This window comes from Lithobates pipiens, unplaced genomic scaffold (assembly GCF_037356315.1).
Source record: "Lithobates pipiens isolate NorthernLeopardFrog02 unplaced genomic scaffold, aLitPip1_a1.2 Scaffold_3, whole genome shotgun sequence".
Classification (NCBI taxonomy): domain Eukaryota; kingdom Metazoa; phylum Chordata; class Amphibia; order Anura; family Ranidae; genus Lithobates; species Lithobates pipiens.
Genome location: NW_027507790.1, coordinates 199,197,285 through 199,209,925, shown reverse-complemented (window position 1 = coordinate 199,209,925; position 12,641 = coordinate 199,197,285). Strand labels below are relative to the sequence as shown.

Here is a 12,641-nt window from a genome sequence, read left to right as displayed (position 1 = left end):
TCTCACATGCCCATTGTAGGCATTTTTTGGCTGTGGACACGGGTCAGCAAGGGCACTCGAACTGGTCTGCAGATACTCAGCCCCATATGTAGAAAACTGAGATGCACTGTGTGTACTGATACCTTTCTATCAAAACCACCAATACCTTTTACAGCAATCTGACCTACAGTAGCTCTTCTATCTGACCGGACTTCACTCCCCAGGTGCATCAATGAACATTGGCCTCCCATGACCCTGTCGCTGGTTGCCCTTCCTTGGACCACTTTTGGTAGGTCCCAACTGCAGAACAGGACCAGCCCACAAGGACTGCAGCCCAGACCCAGCTGTCCAGCCATTACAATGTGGCCCTTGTCAAAGTTGCTCAAATCTTTATTCCCATTATTTTCTGCTTTCCACGCATCAACTTCAGAGGCAACATGTTCACTGGAGATAACCATTAGTCAATGTTCTTCATTTTATCTGTCAGTGGTAATATTGTAATGACTGATTGGTATATTTTGTAGTGAAACAATCATATTAGAAAACCTCAGCAGCAGTATCTAGGTTAAATACGCTTTGGTCTGAGAAAATAAAGCAGAAAAACACAGGAATAGCAATCAATTTGGGATTTCTCAATGACATTAGCATAAATAAGACACACATTTGCATGTATTTACATTTATGATTTCTGTTTTGCATAAACTATAAACCCAAAATGCAAATATTCTCTTTTATTTTGTAGTAAAATCTATCCCAAGTACAGGCTGCTATATGAACATTCGCTCAAAGCTGCTCTGAGTGGAGTCCATCAGTGTCACAAATGAAGACGACATACAATTGTGTCTACTAATAAAAGTCCCTGGGGGGGAAAGTATTAGCTGGGTAGGACACAAGACCAATTGTTTCAGTCTATTTTCCTAAGCATGGTTTCATAAATTAGGCATACATCAAAATGTGTATTTCTGTCCATCCAGTACACGGATTTACACAGCTCTTCCCCACAGCATAGTCAAGTCTAGAAAGGGAGGGTTCCTGATCTTTCTCTGCTGTTTCACTACCAGGTCCCCTTCCCACCCTCTGCCTGTGACTGAGCAGCGAAAATAAAAAAAAGTGCAAAAAATAAAAAAAATAACAGCACACTTGTGCAACAAACATCATAATAAATTTTAAAGCTGCAAACACATAAGAGAAAGTATCCCTCCCACGAAACAAGTACAGTGCCTTGAAAAAGTATTCATACCCCTTGCCATTTTCCACATTTTGTCCTGTTACAACCAAAAAAATAAATGTATTTTATTGGGATTTTAAGTGGCACACAACTGTGAAGTGGAAGGAAAATGATAAATGGTTGTCAATGTTTTTTACAAATAAATATCTGAAAAGTGTGGTGTGCATTTGTATTCAGCCGCCTTTACTCTATTACCCCTAACTAAAATCTAGTAGAACCAATTGCCTTCAGAAGTTGACTAATTAGTAAATATAGTCCACCTTTGTCTAATTTAATCACAGCATAAATACAGCTGTTCTGTGAAGCCCTCGGAGGTCTGTTAGAGAACCTTAGTGAACAAACAGCATTATGAAGGCCAAGGAACACACCAGACAGGTCAGGGATAAAGTTGTGGATATGTTTAAAGCAGGGTTAGGTTATAAAAAATATCCCAAGCCTTGAACATCTCACAAAGCACTGTTCAAATAAAAATTAGGTGTGAAAATGTAAAGTCTATAAAAAAAGCCCCAATAATCAAATCAAATATATTTGTGATACAGTGCTCCTTAACTGAATTCAACACCAAAAACGTGTCACCAGCAGCCACCGTCACCCAAACTGTAAAACAGTACCTGCTTACCAGATCTCCATGACCCTCTGAACAGATCAACCAAAGCTCCGCACAGGAATATTTATGCAAAAAAAAAAAAAAAAGAAGAGATGCGCCTCTCCATAGTGCAGTAAAAAACTATTAAAATATTTATTAAACTACAGTTACAATGAATAAAAAGAACATGTGCATGTAAATTCAAAACTCCAAGCCAGAAAAGGTTCTCTGTTTCCGGGTACGCAGTGATATGGGCACAAGGCTCCGCCCGATTTGTTTTGTCATCAGATGACGTCTTCTAACACTACTTTGTGTGATATATATATATATATATTTTTTTTTTTTTCTTTTTATGATGTATTAATAAATACAGAGCTGCAATAATTTGTACCTGGAGTTCAGCTTTAACCACTTCCCGACCAGCGCACGACTATGTACGTCGACAGAATGGCACGGGCAGGCATATTGGCGTACAGGTACGTATAATATTCGATGCCGTCCTGCCATCTTTTATATATTTTTGGGGGATATTTATTATAACAAAAATAACAAAAAGTAAAAAATAATGCGTTTTTTTCAAAATTGTCGCTCTATTTTTGTTTATAGCGCAAAAAATAAAAACCGCAGAGGTGATCAAATACCACCAAAAGAAAGCTCTATTTGTGGGAAAAAAAGGACGTCAATTTTGTTTGGGAGCCACGTCGCACGACCGCGCAATTGTCAGTTAAAGCGACGCAGTGCCGAATCGCAAAAAGTGGTCTGGTCTTTGACCAGCAAATTGGTCCGGTCTGAAAGTGGTTAAGCAAATATTTTCTTTGGAAAACTGTTGCAGAGTTTCTTACCTGGAGGCCCTACCAGTAACAGCACTTACTATTGCAGATTGACAACTCTAAGCTACTCACTCACAATTGTTGCAATGTTGTCAGCCTGCTGTGCAACAGTGGGCAGTGGGCTGCTTAACCTTATAGACAGTCCAGTGCCCATGCGGAGTGCAAGGCAGTGCCTTAGAATTGTCAGCCTGTAACAGGAAGTGCTGTTGCTGGCAGGATTTACAGGTAAGAATCTATGCAAGTTTAACAAAAATATGTTTGCTTAACCATTTACAGACCGCCTGCTCACAATGTAGTGCAGATGAGCGGCCTGCACAGGCAAAGCGTCTGCTTCCGGTTTTAGGGCACACACATGCACCCCACACCCCCAGCTGCCATTGTACACAGCAGGAGCCTGTTAGCACGTCCTGGATATTGATTAACTGCTGGGACCTGCTGATCGGCTGTGTGTGCGATCACAGCCCAGAGCTCTGTGTTGACAATTAACACAGAGCTCTGTACAGAAAGAACGATCTCTCCATTTACCATCCCTGCAAAACAGGGATGTAAAACGTAGAGATCTATTATAAAAACTTAGAGATCTATTAGTAAAAGCCGCTCACTTTAAAGAGGAAGTAAACCCTGATGGGTTTACTTCCTCTTTTTTTCCCTGCAAAGGTAAAGCATAATGGACTACTATGCATCGCATAGTAGCTCATTATGTGTCACTTACCTGACACAGGAGCCAGCGAAGTCGCCGCTGTTACCTGTAGTCCGCCGCATCCATCTTGGTTGTGGCGTCTCTCGCAGCTCCGACGAATGACAGCGGAGAAGCCGCGATGACGTCACTCCCGCGCATGCGCACGGGAGTCGCGTCTCTGAGCTCCGACGCTGCCATTTGCCGGAGCCGCGATGACGTCACTCCCGCGCATGCGCACGGGAGTAGACAAATTTGGCAAATCCATTCTTGGACTTGCCGCATTTAGTGCGCCTGCGCGCCGCTGTCTACGGCGCATGCGCCGTAGACAGCGGTGCCCATTTTCGGGCAAATATCTCCTAAACCATATAGGTTTAGGAGATATTACTTGGACCTACAGGTAAGCCTTAATCTAGGCTTACCTGTAGGTCAAAGTTGTTTGGAAGGGTTTACTTCCATTTTAAACACCTTACACATAGTTAAGCACACGTAATCCTAGATCGTCCTAAATGTTACCCCCTTCCCAGCCAGCGTCATTAGTACAGTGACAGTGTATAATATTATCACTGTATTACTGTCACAGGTGATGTCAGTGGCAGTTAGTCAGTTCCTCCCCCAGTGTCAGTTAGTGTAAGAATGCCCGCCGCACTACAGTCCCATTATAAGTTGCTGATCACCGCTATTACTAGTATAAAAAAAATATATATTCCAGTACATATAAACACACCATACCGGTAGTTTGTAGGCGATACAACTTTCACACAAACCAACCAATATACACTAAATTATTGGGATCAAAGACATGTAGCAGAATACATTTTGGCCAAAATGTATGAAGAAATTTGAGGTTTTCAATTTTTTTATTGTATATGTTTGGTAGTAGAAAGTAAAAAAAAAATTTTTTTTTTTCAATTTGCAAAAAATAAAAGACCCAGTGATGATCAAATACCACCAAAAGAAAGCTCTATCTGATTTTAAAAAAAATGATATAGTACAGTGTTGCATGACTAAGCAATTACCAGTTAAAGTATTGTAATGCTAAATAGCAAACATTGCCCTGGTCATGAAGGGGGTAAAATCTTCCGGAGGTCAAGTGGTTAAAATGACACGGAACAATATCCTAATTCTGCAAAAATAATATATATGCACCCACTACTTAAATAAAAAATAAAGGCAAATCCATTTTTTCTTTAGTTTTGGATAGAGTAGCTATTAGAATCCTTGCAAGGTTTTATTGTTGTCTCTGCCCCTTTTAGGGAGATCCTCTAGATTTCTCATATTTGCTGTTGTCGCCGAGAGCGACAGTAAAGGAAAATCCCTCACTTTGGCTCGGTTCACACTGCTGCTTATGGTCCCTTAAAGCAGATTACATAGAACAGCACTTATGCCATGTAATCTGCCCCCATCTAAACTGTAAAAATAAACCCCTAAACAGTGATGTAAGTAACTCCAAATAAATGAAGTTACTTTAGAGGGTAACGAGTAATCGAATGGATTACTCTTCCCCTCATGGTAACTCAGTTCTCATTACTTGGGCGGTGTTACTGCAATTACATCTACCGCCTGGGAGGCCCGCCGTGGCCGCGCTGCCTGGCCGTTCGTTCCGCTGCGGGGAGGGGGGCTTTCGCCCGCTGAGCTGAGAAGAGCCTGAGACTCAGAGAGACTGTCTGGACCGCCCCATCCTGCCCCGACCTATCCAGAGAGAGAGAATGTAGGGAGGCGGGGCGGACACTGAAAAATGAAGTCAGCTGACACCAATCGAGTGAAGGGGAGGGTCTCTCTCTCTCCCCATGAGGAAAGAATCCCTGGAGGCATTCAAGTGACTGTCTGATGATTCAAATTGCAATGCAATCGATCCATCCCAAGTCCTCCACCACCTCTGCTTCTTACTGACCCCATCCCTACCCACCCACCATCACTTCTACAACAGAGGTGATGGGGGGATACGGTAGGGATGAGATCAGTGGTGGTGGGGAGTGGGATCAGTAAGAGGCAGAGGTGGTGGTGGGAGAGGGTGGCACAGCCACCACTGCCACCCCCCAAGTACCATCGCTGCCACCCCCTCAAGTACTGTACACCACCACCATTGCAATCCCCCCAAGTACACCCCCACCACTGCCACCCCCCAAGTACAACCGCTGCCACCCTTCAAGTACCACCGCTGCCACCCCTGTCACAGTTACTTTGCTGAGTAACTAAATACTTTTCCAATGTAGTAACTAATTACTTTTTTAGAGTAAGATGACCAACACTGCCCCTAAACCTACCAATTCCTGTATGCCCTCTCTAAACAGACCACGATGACCAGGGCAGCTTTGCCCTGATCCCTGTGGTCAAAGTGTGTCCCTCAGTGATGGGCTGCTGTCCCCTCTTCTCTCCCCCCTCACCCCCTCCTTCCTTCCCGGCAGTGCCCGTGGCGGCTGGTGATAAAAATTTTTTTGGGGGGGGGGGGGGTGCAAACAAACCTCTCCAGATCCTTACCTGCAGACGGAGCCTCCAGTCTGGGCTGTCACTGCTCCCCCGATACCCTCATTTCTTTTGGGCACGTTTGCCGCATGAAATACATGTCAAAAAGCACATTTTAGCATGACCCGCCCATTCACACCTGAAGTGGTGTGTCCCTGGAATGAAGTGGAGTGTCCCTGGCCCCTTTTATGTTGCAGCAGTGTGAGCCGAGTCTAAAGGTTGTCACCAGAACAGGAATAAAAGGGAAATACTTAATTTGGGAAACCAGTTATGGTGAACCTGATGACAACCAGGGACTCCATTACCTTGGATGGATTTCATTTCACTTCCTTTTTTGGCTATGCGCCAGGAAGTGAAGGGAAATCTTCCTAATGGGATTAAAAAAAAAAAAGAAAGGGCTATCTACTATAACAGCCCTGTAATCTGAAATGTGCAGTGCAACTTCGTTACAGTCATTACATTATGCACACTACACATCCCATAGTCCCTAGTCTATATTCTTACATACAGTGGGACCTTAGAGAACAAAAGTAGCCACCCTCTAAAATGAAGTCAGATCACAGCAGCTAAAAAAACAAATATGGAGATTTGGAGAAGGCTGAGAGCAATAGAAGGAACTTATTTGATTTAAGAATAAACACTTTAATAGAATATATAGATTATGTTTGTGTCAAAATATAGTGTCACTTTAAGTGAATACTGTAGCCAACTCAAGTGGACCTCAAGAATTCTCTGCACAGGACAGATCTGCCCCAAGCACTTTTGACACCTCCAAATAAAAGGCCTCGCACCTACTCTATTGTAGAACACACAAAACCATAACAAAATCACCGATTGCAATTACCTGTACAAGTGTAATTTAAAGTGCAACTCCACTTTTGTTGAGAATAAAACATTCTCCTCTGGGTGTATCTGTACATTACAGGGACCTTAACCGTTTGCCGACCGCTGCCTGTATATATACGTTGGCAGAATGGCATGGCTGGGCAAAGTAACATACCCTTACGTTACTCTGAATTTCCAGCCGTGCGCCCGCCTGCCGCGAGCATCATCACCACCCGATGTCCATGAGGATACCCGCGATCATGTCACGGAGCTGAAGAACGAGGAGGAACCATGTAAACACAGCATCTCCTCGTTCTGCCTAGTGACAGGACACTGATCGTCTGCTTCCTGTTATCGGGAGCAGCGATCAGTGTCATGCCACTGCTAGCCCATCCCCCAGGAAGTTAGAAACATGCCCCAGGACACACTTAACCTCTCCCTGACCCCTAGTGGTTAACCCCTTCACTGCCAGTGACATTTTTACAGTAATCAATGCAATTTTATAGCATTGACCGCTGTATTAATGCCAATGATCCCAAAAATGTGTCAAAATTGTCCGATGTGTCCGCCATTATGTCACAGTCATGATAAAAATCACTGATCACCACCATTACTAGTAAAAAAATAAAAATATTAATAAAAATGCCATTACTAGTAAAAAAAAAAAAAAATTAATAAAAATGCCATAAATCTATCCCCAATTTTGTAGATGCTATAACTTTTGGGCAAACCCATCAATAAACGCTTATTGTGATTTTTTTTTATACCAAAAATGTCGAAGAATACGTATTGGCCTAAACTGAGGGAAAAAAACGTTTTTTATATATTTTTGGGGGATATTTATTATAGCAACAAGTAAAAAATAATGATTTTTTTTCAAAATTGTCGCTCTTTTTTTGTTTATAGTACAAAAATTAAAAACAGCAGAGGTGATCAAATACCACCAAAAGAAAGCTGTATCTGTGGAAAAAAAAAGGACATCAATTTTGTTTGGGTACAACATCGCAGGCCCCGCACAATTGTCAGTTAAAGTGACGCAGTGCCAAATCGCAAAAATTGCTCTGGTCAGGAAGGGAGAAATCCTTAAACTTTGTTGCAGATACCTTTTGTTATTCTGAAGACATCCCTGTTTGTTCCTCTGTGCCCCTGTTTTCAGTGAGTCTAAAGGGAGTGGCTACATAATTATCAGCCATCTGCTGCACCTGCAGGGCTCTAATGAGGAACAATTCAGGGTCTGCATCCCTTTAGCCGTGATTTCCTATTGGGAGTATCTCACCAAAAATGTTTTTTTTTGTTGCAGAGGATGCCTGAAATCTGACTTGTATCTTAGTGTAGACTTCTGGGAAAATCAGTGAGCCAATCACTTTAGTAGGAAATTATGTTTGTAGGGGGCGTTCTGCACACATTCTGTCTACAGAAAACCTCCAGGTAACCACATTGCATTGCACTTTACAGAGAAATACAGAGCTGCAGATTGGAAAGGAGAGGTCATAGTTAATAACATAACAATTACAATATGACTTGTGTCGCAACTGTATACGCTATATTTTTCCCATGTAAGTGGAGTTACTCTTTAAGGCCGGTAAGTAAAGGGTGATAATCAAAGATAATGATATTACCCTTGCATGACACATGACTTGCTGGTGGCTGACCTGAATTATCAGATCACTGTAAGCAAATACTATTACAAAACTGATCACAACATTCTCTCACTGGCGGAAATCACATGAAATCTGCACATGAGCACCTGTGGCTGTTTGAGGTTACAATCTGAGTGTATTTCCCTGCCGGGGATCCACAGCTGCCGCATATGGCAGTCAATAAAAATCAATTACAGGATACGGCCGAACGTCGGTATGTGCTGGTGTAAACAAGTGCAAGTGTACAGACATTCACCTCTGGTGGCAGACAGTATGGCATTGATTTACTAAAACTTGAGAGTGCAAAATCTGGTGCAGCTTTGCTTGGTAGCCAATTGGCTTCTAAATCCAGCTTGATCAATAAAGCTTTGACAAAAAAAAAAAAAATGGAAGCCGATTGGTTTCTAAGCAGAGCTGCACCAGATTTTGCAATCTCCAGTTTTATTAAATCAACCCCTATATGTCCAGGGGCTAATGCCCATCTCCGCATGAATGCTTATGCAAGTTCTGGTGTATGGTTGTGTGCAGCTGCATCCCATAAGAGCCCGTTCACTATCGCACATGAATGTGGTCAATGCTCTGTGCGATTCCTATGCAACTCAGTGCGATGTGATTTTCAGCCCATTCATTTGGATAAGCTGAAATGTCATTGGATCACACCAAAAGTAATGCAGGCGCTACTTTTCAAACATGCACTGCACAGGGTCTCATGGTATTACAGTACCATGCGATCTGGTGCAGGCAAATGCACTCCATTTGCAATTCATTTTTGGGGTGTCCTTAGGATTATATTGACACCCGCAGCAGATCACACACCCAGTATATTTTGTATATAAACTGTATATAAGTATATAAACGCACACGGAATGTTAGTTTCCCACACTGCGTTCCGGTGTTAACAAGCCCTGATTGACCTGTATGCAGCAGCTGTAGAACGTGGGTGGGGAAATACGCCTGACTTACTTCATACGGTCCCAGTGCCCACGTGCACTTAGTTTTTAACCCATTTTTTAGGCAAATTATGCAACATTTCTAGGAAAGTTTGGCAAACAGTTATCAAAGTAAGGAGGTAAACAATGCACAGCCAGCCAATCACAGGGAGTTAAATGCCACAGTAAGAAAAAAGTAGACAATGGCACTGACTTGAACCAATATTGCATTTCCTGCTTACCTACAATACTGTGCAGGTTAGCATCTATTGCACACTGTGAGCCATTTATGGTGCATTCATGTCTGTATTCAGCTCTAATGCCGCATACACATGATTTCGGCCAGCTAAAGAACGATGAGAGCTTTTCATCTGATAATGCGACCGTGTGTATGCTCCATTGGAATTTAGCTGGCTGAATTCCCGCCGGCAACAATTTGATAGCATGTTCTCAATTTTTTAGATGGAAATTCCGATCGGGTCTATGCAATTCCGACAAACAAAAACTCACGCATGCTCAGATTCAACTACGAGATGGAAGCTATTGGCTACCAGGTATTGAACTTCCTTTTTTTTTTTTTAGTCCCGTCGTACACGTCACCGCATTCTTGGCGGTCGGAATTTGGTGTGACTGTTTGTAGGCAAGAAAGTTTGAGCGGAATTCCGACGGGAAAACCATCAGAGCTTTTTCCAATGAGAATTCCGATTGTGTGTATGTGGCATTAGACTACTTTCACACTGAGGCTGTTTTCAGGCATTTTAGCACTAGAAATAGCCTCTGAAAAGTGCCTTCCCATTCATTGCAATGTGACTTTTCACACTGGGGCGGTGCGCTTGCGGGACATTACGAAAAGTCCTGCAAGCAGCATCTTTGGGGCGGGTTGAGAGCGATGTATTTAGCATTCCCAAAAGGCCTGCCCATTGCAATAAATCGCCTGAAAAGCACCTTGAAAGCGCTGCAAAACTGGACTTTTTACAATTTTTCTTGGTGAGAAGCGCCCTGCTAGCGGCTGAAAAGCGCTGCAAAAGTGCCACTAAAACGAGCAGCACTTTAGAGCTAAAGGCCAGGCGTCCCAGTGTGAAAGTAGGCTAAAGAAAAGTGTTCTTGGACATGCACCAGTTTACCAATTGGATTATTTGAAGTGATACGCTTCTGCAGATTTGGATTACTTTTGCACAGTAAGTCAGTGTAGTTGTGGCCACTTTGAATTATTATCTGCAGTATCCAGGCACAGAGCACTAGTATGCCCCTGACTTAATATTTTTAACCACTTCTGTACTGTGCGAATTCCAGCACTCCTACATGTAAAAATCATAATTTTTTTGCATGGAAATTACTCAGAACTCCCAAATATTATATATATATATATATATATATATATATATATATATATATAGCAGAGACCCTAGGGATTAAAATAGCAGACATTGCAACTTTTTATGTCACATGGTATTTTCACAGCAATTTTTCAAACTCAATAAAAACTTTAAAAAATGTAAAGTTACAAAGGAGGTCTTGGGCTAGAATTATTGCTCCAACTCTAACATTTGCGGTGATACCTCACATGTGTGGTTTGAACGTCGTTTACATATACGGACACGACCTACGTATGCGTTTGCTTCTGCGTGTGAGATCGCAGGGACGGGGGAGTTTTAATTTTTTTTTTTTTATTGTTTATTTTTATTATTTTTTTTCCTTTAAAAAAAAATAAAAATCTGATCACTTTTATTCCTATTGCAAGGAATGTAAACATACCTTGTAATAGGAATAGGGCATGACAGGCCCTCTTTATGGACAGATGTGGGGTCTATAAGACCACCGGAGGGTGGCGGGTGACACCCTCCCACGGCCTGTAAAAATGATTAAACGGTTGAACAGCCACTATGATTCTTCCTACTGTGCAGAGAATCACTGGCTGAAAAAATGTAAATCTGAATGATGCCTGCAGCTGCAGGCATCATTCAGATATCGCCACTGAAAGCCCAGGACGTCATATGAAGTACTGCCTTATGAAAGTGGTTAAAGTGATTGTAAACATACAATTTATTGTATTTATTTTTTTAATAACACACATGTTATACTTACCTGCTCTGTGCCATGGTTTTGCACAAAGCAGCCCCAATCCCCTACTTCTTGGGTTCCCCACAAGCATTCCCGACTCCTGCCCCTATGGGGGCACTCATACAAGCATGCTCCTGAGTCCAGCTCCGTGTGTCCATTGACACACAGAGTGCAGCTTAGCCCCACTCTCTGCTCTCTCCTCACTGGCTGTGACTGACAGCAGAAAGAGCCAATGGTTCCCACTGCTGCCTCTGAGCCAGTGAGGAGAGAGAGAGCATATAGAGATGCTGATCTTGTGCACAGCACTAGATGGAGATTGGGCTCAAGTAAGTATGATGGGGGGCTGGGGGGTGAGCAGAACTCAGAGGGTTTTTTTTTTTTTACCTGAAGCCAGCCATACATGGATCGAGCAGGCTGATTGTACCCAAGTCGACCCATAGATCTACATGCAATTACTGCCAGTGGCTATTGCTATCAGCAGTAATCATCGTTTTCTGCCAGCTGGAAAGGCTCTCTGTGCTCCCCACAGCCAGCAGAACACTAAAGCGCTGCGGGAGGCAATTTAACAGGAATTTAACAATTTTCTTTCCTTTCACCCATGGTGTAATGAAGGAAAATGAAGTAATCTATAGACTGCTTTAATTCATAGAATGCATAAGGTAAAAAATGTTCTGGCTTTATAACCACTTTAAATAATATATAAAATTGGCTAGTTTTTCACTGCTAGTTATTCTATGATGGCACTATGAGTGTGTTTAAAGTACAATGTTAAGGATTTCTATGGGGTTTTAATCTGGTCTAAACTACTGTGATCTTGCTTTACACAGGGCTGATTTACATTAAGTCACCTACGCACAGGTTGATCTACTGTCAACCAACGTAAAATATGAGTAGTAACAATAGATAAGGTTGCCCATTCTCCTCCTTATACTTTTTTTGAATTTTAACCATACAAATTGTACATACATTATCCAGTGTGCTTGAAAAGATGAACAATGCTACCAATTTTAATTGCTTGCGTTATTGCTTGTTCAGTAAGTCATATACAACATGGGTATTCCAACATAATATCTTAAAGTAGCATTTGGTAAAGCCAGAATGAACGTAATGGTAAATGGTGGCAACTCCCTGTTTAGGGGTAAAAGCGTCTGCTCATTGGATAAAACACACCAGTAATACTGGACGTGACATTTTATTTACAAAGCCTCAGCACTATTTTTTTTTTTCTTTTTTTTTACATGACCAGCTGAAGGTTATATCGACTGCTTACCATATCCAAGAATGTCTGCGAAATGGAAAATTATTGACGTGCATCATTTTCAGCGAGCCTGCTACATTAACTTCCCAGCTGTTCTTTTTCCTTCACAATTTCAATAAATTTAATCCAAAATCTAAAAGCCGTTCTGCCGGAGTCATAGGTT

At 42.1% G+C, this 12,641-nt stretch overlaps 1 protein-coding gene across 1 annotated transcript in view; it reads right to left on the bottom strand.

The window, feature by feature from the left end:
* PDE4D (phosphodiesterase 4D) overlaps positions 1-12,641 on the bottom strand; it is a 756,150-nt gene that overhangs the window by 742,508 nt on the left and 1,001 nt on the right. Inside the window, exon 1 of the mRNA XM_077462687.1 lies at positions 12,491-12,641. This exon is cut by the window's right edge and continues 1,001 nt beyond it. Within this exon, the coding sequence (XP_077318813.1) occupies positions 12,491-12,537 (47 nt within the window). The 5' untranslated portion in view covers positions 12,538-12,641. The remainder of the gene's footprint in view (positions 1-12,490) is intronic.